Genomic DNA, 25,748 nt, shown 5'->3' with positions numbered 1-25,748 from the left:
AGAACAGGACAGACAGATAGAAAGCAGAGATCTAGGGAAGAGAGGTTAGGTTCAGGCTGCATCTACACTGTAGAATTAAGGCAGTTTGGCAACACCTAACTGCCATGGTTCAACCTCTCCATGTTTAAATCATGTTTTATTAAGGTTGCTTTTATCCTTATATGTTAATGTTTAAATTTTAATTGTGCATGTCTTTTTGTCCATTGATGAGTTTTATATTGTTATTGTTTTTATTTGGGCTTAACCCCATGTAAGCCGCCCCAAGTCCCTTCGGGGAGATGGAGGAGGGGTATAAAAATAAAGTTATTACTATTATTATTGACACAACGACATAGTATGACACAGCAAACAAGATAGATATGCTGGATTTCGTATCACAAAATCACAAGTCGAACACTTCCCAAGCATTTAGGACTGTGTGATGTATTTTCGGATGATGCGTGCAGATCCCAGTAGGGTGGCCTTTTGCAGTTGGCAGATCGTAATTTTGTCAATGCCTATTGTTTCCAAATGCCGGCTGAGATCTTTTGGCATGGCACCCAATGTGCCCATCACCACCGGGACCACCTGTTGTTGTTGTTGTTGTTGTTGTTGTTGTTGTTGTTGTTATTCAGTGCTTTAGAATCATGGGAAGTTTTCTATTATTATTATTATTATTATTATTATTATTATTATTATTATTGCTAGAGTTTAGTTGTTAGTTTTAATTGGTAAGGGTGTAGAAAGTAATGAGGTGGGAAAATTTTGATATTGGAGCCCCCAGTGGCACAGTGGGTTAAACCCTTCTGCTGGCAGGACTGCTGACTTGAAGGTTGGGTTGCTGACCTGAAGGTCGCTGGTTCAAATCCAACCCGGAGAGAGCACCGATGACCTCCCTCTGTCAGCTCCAGCTCCATGCCGGGACATGAGAGAAGCCTCCCACAAAGATGGTAAAAATATCAAAACATCCGGGCGTCCTCTGAGCAACATCCTTGCAGACAGCCAATTCTCTCACACCAGATGCGATTTGCAGTTTCTCAAATCACTCCTGACACAAAAAAATTGATATCATATTTGTATTGGACTCTTTTTAGTGTTTGTTGTTATTTTATTTTTAATTCATTGTGAAGATCTAATAAAATTAATTTAAAAAGAATTATGGGAGTTGCAGTTTGACAAGATCTTTTGCCTTCTCTGCTAAAATGTTGGTTCCTCACCAAACTACAGCTCTGAGGATTCCATAGCATTGAGCCATGGCTCCTAAAGTAATGTCAAACAGTATTAACTTTACAGTGTAAGGTTAGCATCAGTGAGGAGAAAAGAAGGGAGGCTATGGGTGTTCATTAGGTAAAGGTAAAGGTTACCCCTGACGTTACATCCAGTTGTGTCCGACTCTGGGGGTTGGAGCTCATCTCCATTTCTAAGCCAAAGAGCCAGCGTTGTCCGTAGACACCTCCAAGGTCATGTGGCCGGCATGGAGCACTGTTACCTTCCCGCCGGAGCGGTACCTATTGATCTACTCACATTTGCATGTTTTCGAACTGCTAGATTGGCAGAAGCTGGGGCTAGCAACGGGCGCTCATTCTGCTCCCTGGATTTGAACCTGCCACCTTTTGGTCCGCAAGTTCAGCAGCTCAGTGCTTTAACACACTTCGCCATTGGAGGCCCCATGGGTGTTCATTAGTGTAGAGCAGGGGTCCCCAAACTTTTTAAACAGGGGGCCAGTTCACGATCCTTCGGACCGTTGGAGGGCCGGACTATAGTTGGCCATCGAGCAATAATAATAATTAATAATAATAATAACAACAACAACAACAATAATAAAAAAGGTTGGAAGAGACCCTTTGGGCCATTTAGTCCAATCCCCTTCTGCCTTTATGCACCAAAAGCACAAGCAAAGCACCCCCAACAGATAGCCACCCAGCCTCAATGATAATAATAATAATAATAATAATAATAATAATAATAATAATAATAAAGAGGGTTGGAAGAGACCGCTTGGGCTATTTAGTCCAACCCCCTTCTGCCTTTATGCACCAAAAGCACAAGCAAAGCACCCCTGACAGATGGCCACCCAGCCTCAATGTTAATAATAATAATAATAATAATAATAATAATAATAATAATAATAATAATAATAATGGTTGTAAGAGAAGAAGAGACCCTTTGGGTTATTTAGCCTAACCCCTTTCTGCCCTTGTGCCATGGGGGCCAGATAAATGGCTTTGATGGGCCGCATCCGGCCCCCGGGCCTTAGTTTGGGGACCCCTGGTGTAGAGTAATTAACTTCCTCCTTAATTTGTCCAGTTTAACTGGTGAATGCTTTCAAACTAAGGCTGATGTGATGTTTTCAAAACTTTTATCCTTGCTGATGCGGATACTGGAATCCTTGGCTGTGCCCACTCTGTAGAATTGTAGCAATGCAATGCCACATTATTAACTGCTGAAGCTCAATGCTTTGGAATTCTAGGATTTGTAGTTTTGTCAGATCTCTGTTCATCTCTATGAGAGAGCTCTGATGCCTTAACAAGATACACATCTCAGAAACCCATAGGCTGGACCAATGGCAGTTAAAGTTATGTCTTTTCTTTTTGGTTAGGTCAAATGGATATAGAGTCCCTGATGGTGCAGTGGGTTAAACCCTTGTGCCGGCAGACTGCTGACTTGAAGGTTGGGTTGCTGACCTGAAGATCGCCAGTTTGAAACCAACCCGGGGAGAGCGCAGATGAACTCCCTCTGTCAGCTCCAGTTCCATGCAGAGACATGAGAGAAGCTTCCCACAAGGATGGCAAAACATCAAACATCCAGGTGTCCCCTGGGCAACATCCTTGCAGACAGCCAATTCTTTCACACCAGAAGTGACTTGCAGTTTCTCAAGTCACTCCTGACATGAAAAAAAGGTCAAATGGATTAAGATAGTTGAGCCCCTGGAGCTGGTTTAAAAAATGGGACTCTTCTTTCTGTACATGTATAACCTATTCTAGGAGAGAGATCGCACACATATTAATTAATTAGTTAATTAAATATAAAAGTGCAGTTGACCGCAACACCAATATATTTATGTGTGAGCATTGCTTCAGCCCTGCAACATCAGTGAAATTAATGGCTTGAGCCCATCAACACCCTAATTCCCCCTATTTTTCTCAAAACTTAAACACTAATTTCTTCATTGGCTTGTGGCAAAATAAGGAGGGTAGGGTTAGAACAACCAAAATGGTTCTGTTTCTGAATTAATTTTAATCAGTTTAATACTTTATTCCATTTTAAAAATTAACATCTCTGTGTACGTATTCTAAATGCAGGTATGCTTGATCGTGTATAGGGAAATTATAGTTTTAAATGTAAGATTATTATTTATAATTCTACTGTAGAAATCTGATAAAATTTTAAAAATTAACAAGTCAAACAGATTTGGCCAGAATGTTTTAATTTATTCCGCTTTTTATTTGCGAAAGTAGTACAAAATTAATAATGAACGGTAGGTTTTTTTTAAAGGCAGTATGTTCACAACCATAATTAACAAAAAACAGTTTTATGTTTATTTTTTTCACTTACATTCAATTTATGATGGAAATACATATGTCTGCGAGACTCAAATATGTTTGACAAGAGACAACAGCAGCAGGTAAAAGTATGGTGAAAAAGAAGTATTAATAAAAATATTTCTGCCATGATAGCCTTCCAAATGATCACTTCTGAAGAGCTGAAAGAAGTTCCCATATGTTTTTTTTTCCAGAATACCTTCCTGTACAGTTCCCCCGCCTTTCCAAGAATACTCAGAGAGCATTAACGGGCTCATTCAGATCCCATAATTTTCCAATTCTTTTTGTTTTGATTATACCCGAGCAGTCACAGGTTTGCATCCATTCCCTTGCTTGAAATATACTTCTCTCCCTAATGTCTTCCCCATTCAACTGTTCCTGTGTCAGTAGAAACACAATACATTTCAGTTCAGAAAGTACTAAGTCAATTTAAACCAGTGCTTCTCAACTTGTGGGTCTCCAGATGTTTTGGCCTTCAACTCCCAGAAACTCTAACAGCTGGTAAACTGGCTGGGATTTCTGGGAGTTGTAGGCCAAAACACCTGGGGACCTACAGGTTGAGAACCACTAATTTAAACCAACCTGTGATGTAGGAATTAAAAAGTCTTCAATAATGCCAGGAGCTCCCAGGGAATGTGTCTGTATAACAAAGAGCGGAGAGGCTCCTTCAGGCAGGGGGGAATATTTTTTATCCCACCACTGCCATCAAATATAATGAAGAGTGGACACCAAATATAACAGATCGCACAGACACCAAATATATCCTGGCGCTGCCACCAATTATAACGTACTACAACCCCACTCTACACGAGCACACGTGAGCACACGTATGTGAGAGGCAATGGTACATCGTTTGAGTTTAGATTTTCTTTTTAAATGGTAGCTGCCACCAACCTAAAAGGTCTTTAGGATTTTTGTTGTTAAATGTGTTTGAGGCAAGCTTCTCCCATTCCCTGCCCACACTGTTTCCACCCCTAGCTCCCAAACTGATGTTCACTATGAGGCTTTTCTGTGGTATTTTATTGTTGTATTGCTGGAACTATTATAAAGGCTTCTTGATGGAAAGATACACTTTTGAAAGTTGAAAAGAGAATAAAAATTTATTTTCTTAAAACAGGCAAATGATTACTTCAGAGAGGTACATAAGTGTAAACAGTTACAGAAGCTCTTCAGCTTAACTTAGTTGTATGTTTCAGATTACTTCACTTAGTTTCAAATAGTTCCAACCAACCAATCTATCTATTGGTCACAAAAACCCTTGCTCTATTTGCTAAGAATAGTCACGAGTTCCCCTGGGTTGTTAACTAACTCTAACCTAGAGTCTTTCTATTAACCAGCCCAGTAGTGAAAGTCAATCCCTTGAGTTATCTCCCCCAAGATATCCAAACTGCCTGACCTACCCTGTCAGTTTCACAGCTCTCAATTTTCTCACACACACCCCCTCCAAACTGCTCTTTCCTCTCCAAACCCCAAAACCGAACTGCCTCGGAGCTCCTTTTTTTCTCTGCACTCTAAGACTTGGCTCCTCCCATCTGCTCTGGCCAATCCTAGGATTCCTCTCTCTAAGCTCCTCCCTCTTTCTAACTATACTCAAGATGGCTGCCTAGCATTCCTCTACAAAATGGAGGCCTGCCTCACTCACTGTTACCCAGGCTTTCATTCCCGGCCTAATAGGTAAGGTTCACTACAGTCTGCATGTGCAAAACATCATATGGATCTCCAAAATAAAATGGATTTATAGTGGAACTAAATCTGAGACTTTCAGAGATATTTTGCCACCTGGAGGTACCCTGTAAGAAATAAAATAAATCCAAGCAGGTATTTCTTTTGACTGCTTGGAAATTACTAACAGGGTAAATTTCAGTGAGTTGCCTGGTATGATGAAGAATGTGTTAAACTCTGCAGCACTAAACATTATGGCATCAAAAGTGCTTCCTTTGTATTGTGTGTATTTCTAAAATTAGAAGCTCTACCTTTAATTGGAACACTTGGGGGTCATCTACACCAGTGGTTCTCAACCTGTGGGCCGTAGCCCAGCAGTGGGCCGTGAGAATGAAAATCTGGTTTGTGAAACTCCTTCTTTGTTTAATTATTTTATTTTATTTCAGCTCCTTTCTGCAGAGTTGACCATTGCATTGAACAAACCACATCAGTTCTAGATTATTAAATACGGTTTACTGTGGATGTGGAGATGGTGACTACTGGATAGCATATGTTCTGTATCAGAAACTAGAGCTGATGTGGTCTATCCAATGCAATTTTCTGAATCAGCACCTCAAATAACCAAACCAAAACATTGACCAAAAACTGATTTGTAACCCCTTTGTTACTAATGTTGGAAAGTGGTCCCTGGTCAAAGTGGGCCCTGGTCAAAAAAAGGTTGGGAACCACTGATCTACACTGTGGGATTAATGCAGTTTGACAGCATTTTAGCTGCCCATGGCTCAATGCTATGAAATCATGGGAGCTGGAGTTTTACAATGTCTTTACCATTCTCTGACTAAGAGTGCTGGTGTTTCAACTACTGTAACTCCTGTGATTCCATCTCACTGCACCATGACAGTTAACGTGGTTTCCGTGATGGCTGAGGACATGAACCTGCCATCACTTTAAAAAGATAACAGAGCCAGTGAACTTGGGTCTGGTTCAAAAGTAACTACACACAAGAGGACTGAATGGGAACTCAACATGGGGCTGCTGGTGCAGGAGGTCGACCACAGGGTGCATTTACACTATAGAATGAATGCGGTTTGACACCACTTCCCTGACTCAATGCTCTTGAATCATTGGGGCTATAGTTTTATAGAGTCTTTAGCCTCCTCTGCCAAAGAGTACTAGTGTCTCACAACTTCAAACTCCAGTATTCCATAACATTGAGCCAGGGAAGTTAAGTAAAGGTAAAGGTAAAGGTAAAGGTTTTCCCCTGATGTTAAGTCCAGTCGTGTCCGACTCTGGGGGTTGGTGCTCATCTCCATTTCTAAGCCGAAGAGCCGGCATTGTCTGTAGACACCTCCAAGGTCATGTGGCCAGCATGACTGCATGGAGCTCCGTTTACATGGAAGTTAACATGGTATCAATCTGCACATTCTACAGTGCAGATGCACCTGCAGTGTAAGAAACAGAGGGACGAGAAAAGGCAGAATAAGGTGCTGCTGAACAGGCAGAGTGGGGAGCTCTGTAGACAGGGAGAGCAAAAGTTTGAGCTATGTTTTTAGGTTGATGGTTTTGGGGCTCAGATGCAGTGAGGTTTACCCAGCAGCTAGCTAGTAACCAGTTGCAATAAATCACTACTGACCGAAAGGTCATGAGTTTGAAGCCCGGGTCGGTCAATAGCCCGGCTTGATGTTGACCTATGCAGCCTGAAAGACAATTGCATCTGTCAAGTAGGAAATTTAGGATACGCTTTATGCGGGAGGCTAATTTAACTAATTTACAACACCATAAAACTGTCAGCAACATGCCGGAAAGGAATGAGGAAGTACAGTCACTAGTGGACGGTGAAGCAAGAGCTCCCCCTGTGGCTGGAATCATGAAGCTGGAAACGTTAAATGCCTCTGTGTGTGTCTGTATGTTGTTTGTCTGATGGCATTAAATGTTTGCCATATATTTTCATTGTAATCCGCCCTGAGTCCTTTTCGGGGTGAGAAGGGCGGAATATAAATACTGTAAATAAATAAATAAAATAAATAAACTTCCCTCGCCATTTCTTTACCCTATTTTTTCTTTTTTAAGTATGTAATACGCTTGAAATACCTTTAATAAAAATTATATTAAAAAAGAAAATATTTATTTTGTTGGAATATACTTCCCATTTTTTGTGTCAGGGGTGACTTGAGAAACTAAAAATTGCTTCTGGTGTGAGAGAATTGGCCATCTGCAAGGACGTGGCCCAGGGGATGCCCAGATGCTTTGATGTTTTTACCATCCTTGTGGGAAATTTCTCTCATGTCCCCACATGGAACTAGAGCTGATAGAGGGAGCTCATTCACTCTCTCCCCGGGTTGGATTCGAACTGGCAACCTTCAGGTCAGCAACCCAACCTTCAAGTCATCATTCCTGCTGGCACAAGGGTTTAACCCACTGCACCACCAGGGGCTCCTTTATACCTCCCATGAGAGTTCTATCTGCTGGACACCTAGGTCTACAGGAGTTCTCTGTGTTGAGGCTATGTGATTGTGAATTCTGTATAGGACTGAGCTGGTCACCTATACATTGGAATACTTTCTAAGCAGATGAACTTTCTGTGAGCTTCTCCTGTGTTTTCTGTTAAACTTGGAAGCGTAGGAAAGTGGCAGGGGGTGGTATCACCAGAAAACAGAGACTAACATGTCGGCAAAAACCATCATGTTGAACTGCCCTATCTGTTCTAATTCTGCTACTGCCTCATCTGAATGCTTTTGCTGTGGTGGCGGATCTAACCATGTTTTATGCTGTTGTCCTGTTTATACTGTATTTTGTATACATTTTGAGTTATTCATTTCTGGAAACTTACTGTTGTAGTTTATTATCACAATTTAAAGCTAGTTTCAACTGCAACCCTACAAATTAGATGTGACACCCTGTTATCACCTGTTATTAGAGGTGTTCAACTATTATAAACTCTTGCAAACTCAGAATTCTGAGTATCTTGATTGAGTCCATCCACTGTGATGTGGTTTTGCTCTTTTCCTATTACCTCTCACTTTACCAAGTATTATCCACTCTTCTGATGAATCATGTTATAAGTCTAAAGTACAACAGTTTCAGTTTGGTCAGCTTGATTTTTTTATTAGGCTTGGCTCTCTGGACTCTTTTTTATTTTACTTTATTTTCTTGATTCCGTTTATTTAGTGGGACTGACTGGGAGTTGGGAACGTGTGGGAGGGATGGGTGGGGTGTGAGGTGTACGCGCATTTGGAGGGCTTGGCAGAAAGAAAAAACATCTCTTTCTCTTTGCTCTTGTGGTGTGCTTTTCTTGAGAAATATTTGGGTGGCTTTGAGAGCCTTGAGTCACCCTTTCACTTTTTTTCCTCCCCTCCTCTCCTTCAGAAAAAATTTCAGAAAGATAATAATTATTATTAATCAAAAAGAAAACCCTCATTCTCAGAAAACAACTACTAACACTTTCCTTTGCAAACTAGGTAAAGGTAAAGATTTTCCTCTGACTTAATGTCCAGTCGTGTCCGACTCTGGGGGTTGGTGCTCATCTCCATTTCTAAGCCGAAGAGCTGGTGTTGTCCATAGACACCTCCAAGGTCATGTGGCCGGTATGATTGCATGGAGTGCTGTTACCTTCCTGCTGGAGCAGTACCTATTGATCTACTCACATTTGCATCTTTTCGAAATGCTAGGTTGGCAGAAGCTGGGGCTAACAGTGGACGCTCACTTCGCTCTCCGGATTCGAACCACCAACCTTTCGGTCCACAAGTCTAGCAGCTCAGCGTTTTAACATGCTGTGCCAATGGGGGCTCCTCTTTGCAAACTAGTTCTTTATATGTCTCTCTGTGCTGCTCGTCTCTGCCTTTTGAATTTTCTAGTAAAAATATAGTAATAGTACGTATTGGTTAACTGTTGCCTCTTGCCTGCCAGTAGTACAAAGAAAGGCGCCCCTGGTGGCGAAATGGATCAAACCCTTGTACCGACAGGACTGTTAGACCGACAGGTCAGCGGTTCGAATCCAGGGAGAGCGGGTGAGCTCCCTCTGTCAGCTCCAGCTCCCCATGGGGGACATGAGAAAAGCCTCCCACAAGGATGGTAAAACATCAAACTTCCATGTGTCCTTGCAGACAGCCAATCCTCTCACACCAGAAGCGACTTGCAGTTTCTCAAGTCACTCCTGGCATGAAATTAAAAAGTACAAAGAACAACTACAGCAGTTAATTGGGTGTCAATTTGTGGAGAGACTTGGCCAGAATCCATCATCTCCCCTCCTTTCCTTTAGAAAATACTTCTAAAAGATAATAATTATTATTATTTTTAATAATTATTAATAATTATCCAAGCAAATACAAAGAAACCCCTCATTCTCAGAAAACTACTACCTACAGTTACCTACCCTAACCCTAACCCTAGACCCTAAAAATGGCAGGAAGGGGAGCCTGGGAAGCCCCCCCCCCATTGCCACCAATGGGCCAGATCTAGCCATATTTTGTGGCTGCGGTCTGAATACAGCCATCCGGCTAGGCACCCAAAAATGAATACAGCATCCGGCCAGCAGAAATGGATCAAGGTTCATCTGAAATGCACAAGCCTAGTACCCATGTTAAATTTAAGTCCTGATGAATCAAAGAAATGCATCTTTTTTGTAATGAAGACAGTTTTAGCCAAACTCTCCCTTTTTTGCTTTATTCTTTTATTTTTATTTGTGTTAATTTTCTATTTATTTACTTATGAGCTTTCAGCAGTTGCATTGTGAGATTTTTTGCTTCTTTGAATGTACCGGGGTTTACAGAATGGACGCTTTACCTCCATTTTGAAGAAAGTATGTTTTACCCCCAAAGCCAAAAACCATTGTCAAATATTAATGATTATCATTTCTGCAGGTTTATTCTCTTGAAACACCCCATCAATTTCTTGGATGGCTGGTGGTTTTTTCCATAAAGCAATTACACTTGAGTAGGGAAAGAATGATCTGAAGGCCAGATCTCGCCTCCGTTTGCCTTTGGACACTATGCATCTCCATTTTTTTTTTCAAGTGATCCACCCAATGGCCCCAAACCAACACACTTAGCTTAGGAAAAGAGACAAAATGCGGCCAAAACTATAACTACAAGGGGGTGAAAAGGCAAAAATTGTATCCTAAGCCAGAAGTTGCCCAACCCTGTTTTAGATACTTCAGCAAAGCCGAAACTTCTCACGGTGATCAAAAACAATTTTATTCAAATCTGGAAGAACTATTATTTTTCATTTCTATGAAGTGGGATTGACTTTTAGTTCATACAGTGGCTTAAATATGTAGCAATCATGACCTAATTGTCTGCATCTTCACAAGAACTCTCACCCCCAAAATGGCAAGTTATTTGTTAGACACTGAAACTGTGTCATCTCTAGACAAATGGCACACAACTCTACGTTTCCACCACATTCCAAGGAAGCTCCCCGGATCATGGACCAGTGACAGACAGCTGTGACAGACTGGGTGAGGGCCAGCAAACTGAAACTTAATCCAGACAAGACATAGGTCCTCTTGGTCAGCCTGATTTGGCCACAGTGGTCCACACCTTAGTTACATCTAGAGTGGACTACTGCAATGCACTTTATGTTGGGCTGCCTTTGAAGACGGCTCGGAAACTGTAGTTAGTGCAAAGGTCAGTGACCAAATTACTAACTGCAGTTGGCTATAGGGAGGACACCATACCTCTATTAAACTGGCTGCTGATGAGTTTCCGGACCCCATTCAAAGTGCAGGTTAGCTATATATATAAAAGGGTAATTAAATTTCAGCCTAGGACAAAACAACAAAACTACACATCCCAGAAACACTAAATTTGGCAGCACAACCTCTCATCCATGCCTCTATGTTCATACAACAAAAAGAAAAGAAAAATAAAGTCCTAATTAGAGGGAGATGAACAATTGTTTTTATCCAATTGCTGCCAGTTAAAAGGCTAAGCTCCGCCCACTTGGTCTCTTAGCAACCCACTCAGCCCAGGGGACAGGCAGAGTTAGGCCTCTTCCCCACTGCCTATAAAATACAGATTATCATATTTGAACTGGATTATATGGCAGTGTAGACTCAAGACCCTTCCACACAGCTATATAACCCATTTATAATCCTATATTATCTGCTTTGAACTGGATTATCTTGACTCCACACTGCCATATAATCCACTTCAGTGTGCAGTCGGACACAACTGAACCTAATGTCAGGAGAAAACCTTTACCCTTTACCTTAACTACCACCAATTCCTCAGTACTTTATTTCCCATACTACCATACTTCACCACAGCAACGCGTGGCCGAGCACAGCTAGTTACCTATAAAGACCCATTCGGGTCCAGCCTATCTTAGAAACAGCATCTCTTTCTAAGAATCGCCATGGGTGCTAAGATCTACTGGGGAGATCCTCCTCTCAGTCCCATCTCTGTCTCAAGAGCGGTTGGTGGTGACGAGAGAGAGGGCTTTCTCGGTGGTGGCAACCGTCTTTGGAGTGCCATCCCTAAATAAATCAGACTAACCCCCATTCTTCAAGCCTTCCGTACACAATTGAAGGCATGGTATTTTCAACAAGCTTTTAACAATGTTTAGATTCCTTTAATGAATATATGTGAGGACCCTGGATTTCACCAAGCACTTTAAATGATTGAGATTGATTACTGTTGTTTTATATCAGCAGCTCTTGCTGTATTTTATTGATTTTAACCAAAGGGTTTTATGAAGTGAGATATTTATGTTGGCTGTTATTGTTCTATGTTATTATTTCTGCAATTTTTGTATGTTGCATGTTTGCACCTTTGAGTGCTTTGTGAGCCGCCCTGAGTCCTTCTGGGAGCTGGTGGCAGGATATAAATAAAGATGAAAATGATTATTATTAATATTTATTAAAGTTATGAAGTATAATGGTTGGAAGGAATGTTGTACTTACAAAAAAATAGAAGGATTTCTGGGCTTTTAACAAGATTTTTAATTAGAACTTTTTGACTGTGGCCTCAATTATATTCCTAGAATAAGGAATGTTATTGTTGACTGTGTTTCATATGAGTTCAAGAAGACAGGAAGCAGCCCCTAAAGATGACATCAGAAACTAACTCATTTTCTGAATGTGTTTTATTTCAACAACCAAAAAATTCTAACAGACTAACAATGCACATAAGTTAAAATTTAATTATCACTTAGTGATAACAAAGATCAAGTTGATTTACATGGAAAAAGAACATTTACAATATGTTAATCCTCATTCACATTGTTGATACTGCAATAAACACAATTTTTTAAAAGTTTTCTTTTACTTCACAAAAAAGGCGGAAAATTGTGCTTTGTTAAGAGGCACTACAAGAAAAGATTCTTTTTCCAAATAGATATTATATGATGAATATTGAATAAATAGACATATATGCATTGTATTTCGCAAAGTTCTGGCAAGACCACAGGCGAAAATGCCCACAGATTCACTTCGAAGAACCACTGCAAAACTGGCAGTGAAAAAAAACCAGAAAAAAGGCAAGATTCAGCATTGAAAACAAAATACCTACTAAATTTTTGGTCAAAGTGTTTTTTTAGAAAATAACCAATGCTGATGCCATCCTGACCAATATCACATGTATGTAGTCATTTCAGCAAGAGAGTTTCAATAAGGGTTTGGAAAGAGTACCTTGACAGAGAACATAAAGCAACGCCGACTGAATTTTTGATTAAAGCTGCAGCATACTACAGAAGGAAAAGATGAAGAATTTCAGTCAACATTGTTTTCCAAAGATATATGAAATGAATACAGATACACTGTGGATGTCAGTGATTGATTCTGGAAAAGTCCCTTTAAAATTTCAGAGGTTATTGAGCAGCTACAATTAGCTAGTATTGCAACATGTTGTCTCCCTGTATGTTGTTACGTTCTGAGCAACTATCTATACAGAGCCTGCCTTTTATACCTTTCAAATATATAAATAGTATTAACAGTTATATATTACAATGCCTGTGCAAGAAACATAAAACAGCTTTCCAGGTGATATATTGCATGGTCTTTGTTTAAAGTTACAAAGTAGGTGTCAAAAGGAAGCCTGCCAATAAATTTAAAAACCCACAAATCAACCCAGACACATTAGGAAGTCCAAATATCCTTTGCAGGATAAGGAGGGGCGGAGGGATATCTTTATGCCCAGTAGGAATATCAATACGGTCTGTGTTACTTGCAAACCTTAGCTTTAAAAACCTGTTGGAGACTATAGTAGATTGCAGCTTTAATGCTTGTACTATTGAAGAGTCAGTCAACATTAGTTCTGCTTTATGTAACGGAATCGCAATGTTAGGTCACTGTGAAAAGGTTTCAGTTTATGACAAGGAAGTGACTGCAGAGAAATTGTTTGGCTTACTCTCATTACTGAAAATTTCAGCAAGTTCCAAAAATATGTTCCCACCAAGTCTGCCGTACCATGGAAAAACTGTACCTAGGGAAGCTATTCACCAAAAACATTTTAGACGAAGTATAATATTTCTAATGTGACAGGGAAAAAAACATGGAAGGAAATTTGGCACTGGAGAACCATCAGACCCTTTAACTGACTAAGAACTAGACACACTTGCCCAGAATAATAGCTGTCGATTCAGTTTTATTCTTTCACTTATAAAAACTTTATTAAACATTAATATCAGACAGACACTAGAGGAGCACAAGAACAAGAAATGTATCTGCACACGCCCCACTGGAATCAAAGAGAAGTTGCACAGTAACAGTGTAGATGGTTTGCGTCTTCAGAGGAAGAAAAATCACCACTATTAGCTGTGGCTCAATGTAAAAGTCCACACACTACTAAATCTCATTAAAGCGACTGTTCATGAAGATCTTATTAACAGAAAGGTCTACTGTGCACTGAATTTTCACAGAAAAGTCTGTGAAAATCCATCTGTTTGCTACAAAAAAGGATAAAAAACAAACCATGCCCTGTGACATTAAATGTGCATTAGTTACTAATGTTTTCTTAAAAGTTATTTCATTTCAGTTTATTTTAAGGTGCCCTGATTTTGTTTCAAATTTTCTCTCACCTTCTCTTGCACTTTTTCTAAATTATTATTTTTTGGCAGTGTTGATTTGGATTTTTAAAATGCATACCTCAAAAATTGCCCAACAAGCTGCCGAAGTGGAAGCCATAATAATCATTTTAAGAAATCAGGGATGAACATAGAAAATAAATAGGTATTCCAAAATAGTAACCACACCCTTGAGAGCAGGCAATAGTTAATCTAAAAGCCAAAGCAACTCATTGTGAAGTGGTTTTCTTTTTTGTTAATACATAAACAAGACTCATTTTTAACGAGCTCATTTCACAGTCTATACTTTCAGATTGTAAAGTTATGTCCCATGCAAATTTCATATATGCATATATTTGATGTAAATATATATATATATAATATATATATATACACACACACACATACACTGATGTCATTATCATTTCCTTCATTGATTTCATAGGTCTACTTCTTCTGTACCTTGCTAGAGGGTCCTTTTCATAAGTGCAAGGTTTTGTAATGATGTAATCCTACAAGAATTACAGTTAACATTGTTTCAGTCAACAAAAAAGTCTAACATGTAAGTGCCTATCACAAGGGAATGTCTGATTGGGTTATGCAAAATAATTGTTCAATTTGCAAATATTTTATGCATACTGAAAATACCCCCAACACATTTTTAAAAGAAGCCAAAAAAAAAAAAGAGAGAGAGAGAGTAAAAGGTCTTGGATCAATGTATTGCTTTTGCCTGTGATGTTTTCACATTATCTCTGTTCCGTTTCTGATGGAGTTGCCTTGCTTTTTTCAGAATTCTCTTCTTCTGTTTCCACTTTATACATTTCCTCAGAGCCCTCCTCACTGTCAATCTCCTCTGACTCAGTCAGCAGCTCCTCATCTTTGTATTCTGCCACATCCACCACTGTCCCCAAATGATCTTTTAGCTTCCCATGGTGCTTTACATGGTAACGCTGGTTCTGGAAGAATTTGATGATGGTGTGCTTAGGTAGATCCAATTGGGCAGACAAGGTATGGATGGCCTCCTGATCTGGATAGAGGCCAACGTCGTGGATGAAACTCTGAAGGATGCCCAAAGCCTCTAAAGAAATCTTAGTGCGGGATCTCGTTTTCTTTGTGCATGTATCTTCTGAAGGTTGAAGTGCGGGCTCTTCTCTGGGAGGTGAGTTTTCCTTGGTTGGCTGCGACTGTGGTCTTTGAAGTACCTAAAAAGTAAAAGGGTATACACACAAAATATAAGACAAATACTTTTATAAAATCAATATTTTTTTATGCTGGCCAAGATTTCAAAATACTAAGAAAAGCCCATAAGCCTGTATAATGGAAAAACATCCATATGAAAAGGAGATCTGTGGACCCTCTTTACACTGAGAAGGAGGAAGCACCTTTCCTTTTATTAAGCAGAGAGCAACAATAAGACCATGTATATGAATAACACACCCTTTTTGATGAGAAATAACTCTTAAGAAGAGGAAAAAAAGAATTAGCTGCAAAACAAGAACACATTGAGACAACACATTGAGAATGAATTTGCTGGCAAATTGGAGAGTCCATCATTGTTTAGGTTTAACACACTACTAGACTTTCAGGCTATATCTGAAGACAGACCATGAATCTAGCGTCTTCATGAAATAAGGCTTGGTCACTGCTTTGTCTCAAGAGAAGATGACTGCTGTAAAATTCTCTTAAATCATATCTACAATTGATTTGTGCTACATTGGAAGATGAGATTTTGCTGGCCACTTTCATCTCTCCACCCTACCAAACCATCAATAATTTATTTTGTTGTTGTTGTACATTACTGCTACTAATTGTACTTGTCCTGATTTCCTTCCTTCCTTAAGTTTCTCCTTTTTCACATAGTCTCACCATCACAATTTAGGTCTATAAGATGTGAATATAAAGAACTGTGCCTGAATCAGGGCAACAGACTCATGTAGCTCAATATTCTATTTTTTTAATGGCTAGTCAAATATACAAGTTCAGAAGTTCTAGAGGGGCTGTTTCAGCCCTAAAAAGGGCTGAAAAGGGCTGAAAAACTTGTATTGTATTCAAATATATATACGGTACTTAGAACTGTCTTTAAATGAAGATGGTATGTCATAATTATCATAAAAGGAAATACTCCAGAACAGTATATGAAGTTTTTTAAACATTCTTAGTGTATACTGATACTATATACAGGCAGTCTTCAAGTTAAAAACCAAATAGGTTTTGTAGGTTTGTTCTTAAGCTGAATTTTGTAAATTGGGACAGGGATATTTTAAAGTTTAACACAGCTCTCTCTTTCTTTCTCTCTCTCTCTCCCCCCCTCTCTATCTCGAGAGATATATACACACACACACACACACACACACACACACACACACATATATATATATATATATGTATCTTTTGATAGCAAAGGGCAAGATTAACACCCCCATGGTGTTTGTTTTGCTGTCTGTGCCCATGTTCTAAAGATTTCACCTCACTTTCTTTCCTTGTGGATTTTGAAAAAAAGCGCTTGTTGTGGAAACAAGGATTGAGGATAAAGCTTCAGTGGAAATACCTCTTCCCCATGATGACTCTTCCAGGAGTGAATTTCCCTTCACAAAGATATATTTTTCTAACTTCCTGTTGTCTCAACCTTTGTTCCTAACTATGAATTGGATGTAAGTTGGATGTTTGTAACTCGGGGAATGCCTGTATAGCTATTTTGAAAAATCCTGATGTGTCACTAAATCAGTGGTTCTCAACCTTCCTAATGCCGCAACCCATTAATACAGTTCCTCATGTTTCATTCACTGAAACAAATTTGGCCCAAATTTGAATACTGGTGGGGTTGGGGGGAATTTATTTTGTCATTTGGGAGTTGTAGTTGCTGGGATTTATAGTTAACCTACAACCAAAGAGATTGAACCCCACCAATGATGGAATTGAACCAAACTTGGCACACAGAACTCCCATGACCAACAGAAAATACTGGAAAAGTTTGGTGGGCATTGACCTTGAGTTTTGGGGGTGTAGTTCACCTACATCCAGAGAGCACTGTGGATACAAACAATGATGGATCTGGACCAAGAGGAGGACAGGTGCGGGATCTTCAGACTTCTTTGCCAAAGGGGTTCCTAAGACCATCAAAAATATGTGTTTTCTGATGGTCTTTGGCGACCCCCCTGGGGTCTCGACCCTCAGGTAAAGCTATGTATTTTCTTTTTAATCCTGAATTTTTAGATGAGTAATGTCATAGGTTCTTTAATCAAGCACCAAAGAAGCACTATCACGTCTCTCAAATATGATAGTTTTACTATCATTTTCACAATTCCCTTTACATTTAACTCCACAGAGCGAGTTGTATGGGGATTTTAGAGATGATTACACAGAAAAATGTTCTGAATGCTACACATAAGAAGAGAAGCTTGAATCCATTTTTAAGATAGAGTAAATCTAGGTAGGTCTGTGGACATATAGTTGAACTAGGAAAAAAGATGGTCAGAAAACATAACTTCCATTTTATTTTGATACGGCTGATAAACTAACCAATAAAATATATTTGTATTTGTATTAAAACTTCATTGAGCTATTAGCTCGGAAGGTACATAAAATGAAGGACATTGAGAATGAGTATGTCCTAACCTAGGTCTCACACAAAATAACAAGTCAAAATAAATGTTCTTTGGCACCGTTGCTGCATCACTTCTAAGCAATGAGATCCAAGTGTGTCCCAGTGTGGTATGCTGGTATCAGCCAAGAAAAAAAAACAAAACAAAAAACGAAGAAAGTGAGAAGTACAGTCTTTCAATTCCCTAACTTCATTAATCTGCTACTTGGTGAGTCTTGCAATGCTCAGCACTAAAGCCAATATCTGCCCTACTGATCTTTGTGTTAAAGTACATTTATCAAACCCATCTACAAAAAGTAATATTGTAATTGTTCATTTAAAAATTGGGCTAGAAAATTCACACAGACCAATTTGTAAGTAAATTCAACTCCAAGTCATAACACAAAACATTAGGAGTACATATTCATTAAAATAGCAAGTTCAAAAACATTAAACAAAAAAATTAAAAATCACGACTGATTTGTAAGATTAGCTGAAACGTTTACAGATTTAGAAGGACTGTAACAGAATAGTATGAAAGCAGTCCAAGTCTCCCCTATGTACTAGAGAAAAAGCATTCAATATAAACAATATCCTTTATGTCACTATCTGAAGGTCCAAATAAACCATTCACATGATCCTCCTCCTTCACTGGAGAAGCTCAGTTCATATGAAAGGTTATCTGCATAGTGATGAAATATAGAGGCTTATGTTGGTCTTTCAAAACGCTATAGCAATATCACCATGGCTAAATACATGAACTGTGATAAAGATAATCTAATTTATGCAATGTTCCTTATAACCAAAACACCAGCATTTCAATAGGTAAAAACTGTAAAGCTCCACTGATATCTGTTCTATATTGTATCCAAGCAACTATTTGTTAACTTGCACATATACCAAAAAAACAATTACAGGCACGGCATTTCATTGAGATGATTTCTAGGAGGGAAACATTTAATATGTGAAACAGTCCCAAAAGCATGGCACTGAAATATTTCTCCTTCTTTGTAAAGCACCATATGCAACAGATGGTGCTATATAAATAAATAATAAAGAAGCATATACACCTTTCTCAAACTATAACTTCTCAGAGAGACTGCGACAACTGTAACAGATAAGAGGAAAAGAGATAGACATTTAATCTAATGTAGCTAAAAACAGGAAAACAGTAGCAAGACAAAGTAATCAAATTTTAATACGATATTTACAAAATGGAAGCACAGATATATTTAATTTGAGAAAAGATTATCAGTCTATGTCAAAATTCTTTAAGTACATACATAGGTTACGTATGCATGCACTGAAAGGCTTTTTATTCAACCTTTGGATATGGCTAGTTTCAATATAAACAAGGGCTATAAATGGAAACTGCATCCATTGTTTCATTGTCATCTTCAGTATTTAAAACTGAAAAATGGCTGGCTGGTAGAAACTCTATTCTAAATAAAGTTAGGCAAAACTGAGGATAATGCCTAGTTATCCACAACTTGGTGCTCATGCTGAGTGCTCCTTCCTCACTTCTCCCCTCATATTGTCGCATGTTGGTTTTGTTTTAAAACAGAGTTCTCAATCAACTCTGAGTTGGGAAGTTAAATATCAATTAACTGATTGGAAAAATATGTTAAATGTAGGTTACATAAACAAGAAACAAAGTATTCTAACGCATCTAGGCTGCATCTTAGAAGAGGGTTGTATAAAGAGTTTTTGTCTTATACATATGCATTTAAAATATGTCAGATGTCTTCACTTTTATTCAAATAAATACTTTTAGGATTGTAACACAAACTTGACTTTCTGAGTGCTTACAGCTCCCTATTTTTACTCTCCCATCTAGTCCTTCATTAGCACAAGTAAATCTTCTGTACAGTTTTGACCATCTGGAACTGACTTCCTATTTCTTCCTCAACTCATTTCCCATCTCCTTGCAAATCTGAACTGAAACATGTTTTGTTCCCTAGCCACAGGTCTCAAACATTTCTGCTTCAACAATACATTTCCACTTTCATGTCAGGAAGGCAGTACAGCACCCACATTTCTGAAAAATAAGCTGAAAATCAGGACCATTTTGTTCTTGAAAGATCTACTTTTTGTGGGTATTAATTTTCACTTTTCTGAAGTATTAGCCCATTCAGATAGAAAACATACAGATACCTAATATGATGAAAGTTGACTTTAAAAAGATAAGTGACTCCTATTAAATCACACAACATTGCAATATGTTTTGAAGGCCACAATGAAATCCAGCTGGGAACCATGTGTAAAAAATAAAGAGTACATGCCTGCAGGGAAGGAAGTATGATATGGAATGATTACGTTTAGGAAAATATATAATGTAGTATATCATTATGGGAATGATCTGTATTACTTTTAATAAGCTAAGGCAGTGGTTTCAAGCTATATTCTAGGAAGCTCTGTAGTTCCTGAAAAATTTATCAGAACTTCCTCGGTGAGAAGGTCAATCAATGGCAAACTAGCTGGTTTGTGAGTTAACTCACCTACCACGACTGATTTTGCTAGTAGCTTCCAAAGAGTTTTGTAATTTCTCCTCCCTCTCCTTTTTTAAAGGGGGCCTCGGTGCCTTTAAATGTGGCCTGACATAAGAGCCTAAATTCAATTGTTAGTTGCAAATTGAGTTGATTTTTTTGAACCAAAAGAACTTACAGTGATTTAGTGTACCTACCCCAGGTAGAACCAGTAATTGGATTTAGGCATAAAAATTAAACATATGAAAATTCCCATATCCCTTTTGTCTTCTTGTAAATAAAAAATATTTATGCATGTCAGGCTAGTACTAGAGGTACAGTTAGGTCCAACAAAAAGGATAGAAACCCTCTCTTCCTACGTGCCAAGCTATGTGCACATAGTTCATAAAGGACAATGGGCACAACTTAATAGTTCAATTTAGCACTAAATACCAGTTGAACAAAATATGCACAATTTTTGTTTCCATAGTCTACACCAATGGTTCTCAGCCTGTGGGTCCCCAGATGTTTTGGCCTTCAACTCCCAGAAATCCTAATAGCTGGTAAACTGGCTGGGATTTCTTGGAGTTGTAGGCCAAAACACCTGGGGACCCACAGGTTGAGAACCACTGGTCTACACTCTCACATCTTCCAGGTATCCGCAGCAGAGATATAAACGCTCCACAGCAGTAAGATAGATATAGAAGGGGCACAAGAGGTTTGAAAATATACTGATAATGCATGTAATGCTAATGACATCACACCACTTTGGGCCTGCTGAAATGCATTGCTGTGAGCCGGCAAGAGAGCCCTAGAAGGAAAAATGGTTCCTGCTCAGTTTGCCATCTCCACCCTTGAGTGTTATGAAACAGAAACTGACCTGTAGGTGAAGATACTACTTTTTCTTCACCTCTACATATAATGCTTGTGACTTTTAGTCCTATGTGCATTTTCCCATTACCTACAGTAACGTTGTATTTTATTTTCATCCTGTGGAATCAGAAGGCATTTTTTTTAAAAAAGGCAAAAATGAGTGACAGAAACTAATTAAAATATTACATTCAACAAGAAGCCACTTAATTTTTGATTTTTTTTGGTACTGTTCCATTTTCCGGGTGGAGGTTTATAAGGGGGCACTAGAGAGAGATGGATAGTTCATTTTATGCGAGTGGAGGGTAGGTTGAAGGAGGAAAACAATTTCTCCTTGTTTTCCTGTTATTTCCCCTACCCTTGACCCCATCCTGGAAACAACCTCATTTATGATATGGAGGGGAGAGAGGGGGAATAACCAGCAAAAACAGGAAAAAATGTTTTCCTTCTTCAACTCCTCCCTTGTAAAATGTACTGTCCTTCTCTCTCTGGTGCCTCCTGTGGCCTCCATCCAGATAATGGAAACGTTTTTTTTCTTTTCTTTAATTCATCAAGTTGACCAAAGTTTGAATTAAACTCCAGAACAAAATTATGAATTAATCAAACAGAGGACCTTGCTGAAGAGTCAACAAATCTCTTATGATTTTTTTTTAGTCTCTCAGGATTAGAGAATGACAATGCTTATGTTACAAAATTCAGATTACATACCCAACAATCTCTCTAGTGGCATATTTTGAGTGAAAAGCTTGTGGGATTCAGTCACAGTAACAGATCCTGCCTTATAAAATAATAAAGGACCCATATTACTGAAAGCAGACTTCTCTTTCAAAAATCTAGAAGAGATCCTTGGAAAATGGTAGGAATATTTCAAATCGACATAAAGACCAGAAGAAGCAAAGAAATACTTTAAGAAAGTAATGTCAAATTATTTCCTCCTCGACTTTACAAAGCACTTTTTGAACTAAATTCAGTTGCTAGTCTCAAGTGCAGCAGACACAGTCAATCCACTGTTCAATGAAAAATCCAACACTTATATAACACTATTCTATGTAGGACAAGCAACTTCATTTGGACCACAGACTAGGATACGTATCTTCTGTATTTATAGTGAGAATTGTTACATTATAACATCGTAAGGCACTTTTCTGGGACCTACTTGGCCCCCATTATCAAAGATGAGGTGGGGGTAACTGTAAAAAAGCTATTTTGATGGTGGTGACCTAGTTTGGGTATGCCCTTTCCTAGTGATTCTAAGACTTGTTTTTTATGTTAATGGTTGATGTCATTCGACATAGAGTTCTTATGGATTGTTCTATGGAGATGTGGAACAACTAACATAACAGTCATTTGTGCTCTATAGTTTCTCAAGCAAGCAATTGCTCATATCCATTATAATTCCTAATTCAGATGTCTCAGATACATAGAGAATGAACTCTGCCATATCACCTTTCACATGCTGCATTCTCTGAACCAACACTGATGTTGAAGGAGGATCCTGTGTACCTTTTTTGAAAAAGATGTTTGAGGATACTACATAAACATACCCAGAGAGAACTGCAGTATAGTTTATTCAGAGCCTCCCATTTTTTGTATATATGAAAACAGCAGCAACAGCAACACTAACAACCACTTGGTAAACAAACTGCAATTTTCAACACAATCATGATCTAGACATTCTGTTGGCATGACTGTTAATTAGATAGAATGTTTTGCCAAGAACCTTTTCTAGTTGCTAGGGATGTCTACAGGAGAAACTGCAGAAGTTCCAATTTGCACCTATACCTGTTCTTCCTTTCAAAATAGTGACTAAGACTTTATTTTGCCTTGTAAAAGATATTTGTGTCTGTCAGCTAAACACTGCAATATTACATTAGGACTTCAACAAAAGTATTTTCTTGGAGTTCGTTTTGAGCTGTTTGCACCTTGATGCTATAAAATAAAACTGCATTAAATGCTGTTATTTAGCTCTATCAGTTTCTCAACTATATAGTATCCTAAGGTTACAAGCTCAGGAAAATTCAAACTGTTATTAAAAAACAAACAAAAAACCTATGAAGTGATGACAAATTACAGACTATAGGTGTTAGATTACATTTTGACTTCAGGCAGGTTTAATATACTTTGGCTTCCTTTTACAATTGCTCGCAGCATGTACTGTTATAGACAGGGGAGTTTAGAAAGGGGAAAAAGACTACTCAATAAATGAAGACCATGTCAAAAGAAATCAATATGAGCGTGCAAAATGGTAGGAAGTCTGACATGGATATATATATGTTCACTTTCATCTAGCTTCCTTTAATATTGTAACCAAAATGCTACTGGCATTTCTCGTGTATTGCCTCTTTTAAGAAGGGTTTAATAATTGCTTCACAAAGTAAATGCTAGTATCACAGATAATTGAACAACCAAGGTGAAATAGACAACACACTTATTTTCATCAGGACAGAATATATCTTTGGGGCTGATTTATTTAAAATGAGCTCAACCTTAAAATGGCCCTAAATATTCTCTGAAGTTTCAATGAGAATTTTAAAAGAAACAACAGTGATTCTATCCACTGGTAAGTTCTTTTCACATCTTAATATTTCCCAGGCACTGAAATAAATTTGAAAGAATGCTAGAAATAAAATGTAAAGATGAAGAGATGGAAGGAAAAAGATCACAGTGGCAAAGGCACACATTAGATATAGATAACTGCCAAATTCGTCAACACTATAGTTCAGTGGTGAAGTAGGAAATGACAGCAAAGACCTTTGTTGTTGATTTTACAGAGTCAATGTCAGTCAGAACTTAAAACATTCCTTGCCTAATAATAAACCATGGAGAAAAATTCAAGCAGCATCCAAGTGTTCATTGTGCGCCACACTACATCACAGTAGACAATACAACACAGAGCTATAGTTTAAAATGAACTCAGACTTTCTAGGGAAGCGAGGGACAACAAAAAGGTGCGGGGGTATAACCAAGGAAATGATGTGGTGCTGCTCAGTACAGATGATAAAATGCTAACAGATTACAACAAAAGGAGACACTGTTCTTTTCACTCCTACTCATGAACACAAAAATATCACAAGATTTTGACAAGCCTAATGAAAAATAAATGCTTATGATAGTAGAAATCAGAAAGCTTACCCCCCCACCCCCAACTAGGCATGTAGCTTGGGGGGGGGGGGGGCTTGAGGGGCTTCACCCCCCTCCCCTCGAAATTCTCAGGGTGGTTTGTGATAAGGCTTTACAGTTATTATTTAAACTGTTATGTTTATTCATATCATGATCTGATCACCATGCTCAATATATCCCATATGCAAGGGGATATTGGGATAACGATACAAAAGGTTTGCTAGGGTAGATCCTCTCTCACTTAGACTCAGCCCCCCCCCCAAATCAAAATCCTGGCGACGGGCCTCCCCCCCTTCCCCACACACACACACAAACAACTCCACTTGTGCAGAGTAACTGTGGCCATACAACATTGTGCTTCTCCTATCTACAAGTCCTTCTTTATTTCTAATTAAACCACCCACTGCTGCTCCTGACACTTTATGTCTTCTTTCTGACTTGATCTTCAATGGCCAGAGCAATATTTCTGGCAGCCATATTTATGTCTCAAGCATCATGATAAAAAGAGTGAAATGTATAGAATTTCAAGGCATTGAAACATTGAAATTAACAGCAGGATTAGAAATAGTTACAGCAATTGGGAATTTGAGTTTTATGCATATTTTCCCATCTCCAGACCCCAATGAGAGTTCCTCATTCCCAAACTGGAATCAACCTACATTCATATACAGTATATATAAGTACTCCCACTTCAGTGACGACAGAAGAGAGGGAACATCTAATGTACTTATTGAGCAGGTACTATCCAAAAGACACTCAGTGCTCATATGCACACAAACGGTTCTGTTCTCCGGTGGGTCAGCTAACTAAGGAGACTGCCATCCCGTATTTTGAACAGCGACACATTGCAGTCTGAATGTTGAGAACATGTCGTTTCTTTATGGCAGATGAGTTAGCTACAGAAAAGAGCGTAGATCTCCCCAACAGATAAGCAAAAAGTTTGCATTTATTCTACCACAAAGTGATCAGCCAGAGAGGCCATGAGCTGAGCATATGTTCTTTTCATTCATGCTACATAGAGATGTGCATATCTGTCAAAGCTGAATTTCACTCAGGTTCTCAATTTTCCACTTCTAAATTTGTTCTATCCCTGTTCTATCCCTGTGCTGCATCAGATTACAAATTTAGTTGTTCAAATGAAACTAGTCATATATTTTCATGCACACACACACACACACACATATGTATGGCATGCATTTTGTGAGCATTGCTTTCAAATATATACATTATCATAATTTAGTAACTGCTTCTAAAACTTCAAAAAATATAAGCAAATGTCTAATTGACCATCTATCTGATTTTTTATTTGTGGTTAGATTTAGATTAGTGGATTTAGTAATTTTTTATTGAAATGAAACCTCAAAAAAGCCTTGTGCTGTTCTGTTAAACCTCACTACAGTAAGATATTATTTGGGAAAGGGAGAGAGAGAGTAAGGTTTTATGGACACGATTCTAGATTTTATAGACTGTGCCAAGATACCAATCTTAATGTGCTACTTGTTGCATATTTAATAGAAAATCAGAAACATC

General features: G+C 38.5%; 1 protein-coding gene across 3 annotated transcripts in view; it reads right to left on the bottom strand.

Annotated features, from left to right (window-relative positions):
- Positions 1 to 12,248: 12,248 nt before the first annotated feature.
- satb2 (SATB homeobox 2) overlaps positions 12,249 to 25,748 on the bottom strand; it is a 188,419-nt gene continuing 174,919 nt past the window's right edge. For all 3 annotated transcript variants that reach the window (XM_062962674.1, XM_003226080.4, XM_062962679.1), the window contains one exon: positions 12,249 to 15,385. In XM_062962674.1, coding sequence (XP_062818744.1) covers positions 14,930 to 15,385 — 456 coding nt within the window. In that variant the 3' untranslated portion in view covers positions 12,249 to 14,929. The remainder of the gene's footprint in view (positions 15,386 to 25,748) is intronic.

This window comes from Anolis carolinensis, chromosome 1, assembly GCF_035594765.1.
Source record: "Anolis carolinensis isolate JA03-04 chromosome 1, rAnoCar3.1.pri, whole genome shotgun sequence".
Taxonomy (NCBI): Eukaryota; Metazoa; Chordata; class Lepidosauria; order Squamata; family Dactyloidae; genus Anolis; species Anolis carolinensis.
Note: the sequence above shows the minus strand (reverse complement) of the source record. Positions and strands in the feature narration are given on the sequence as shown.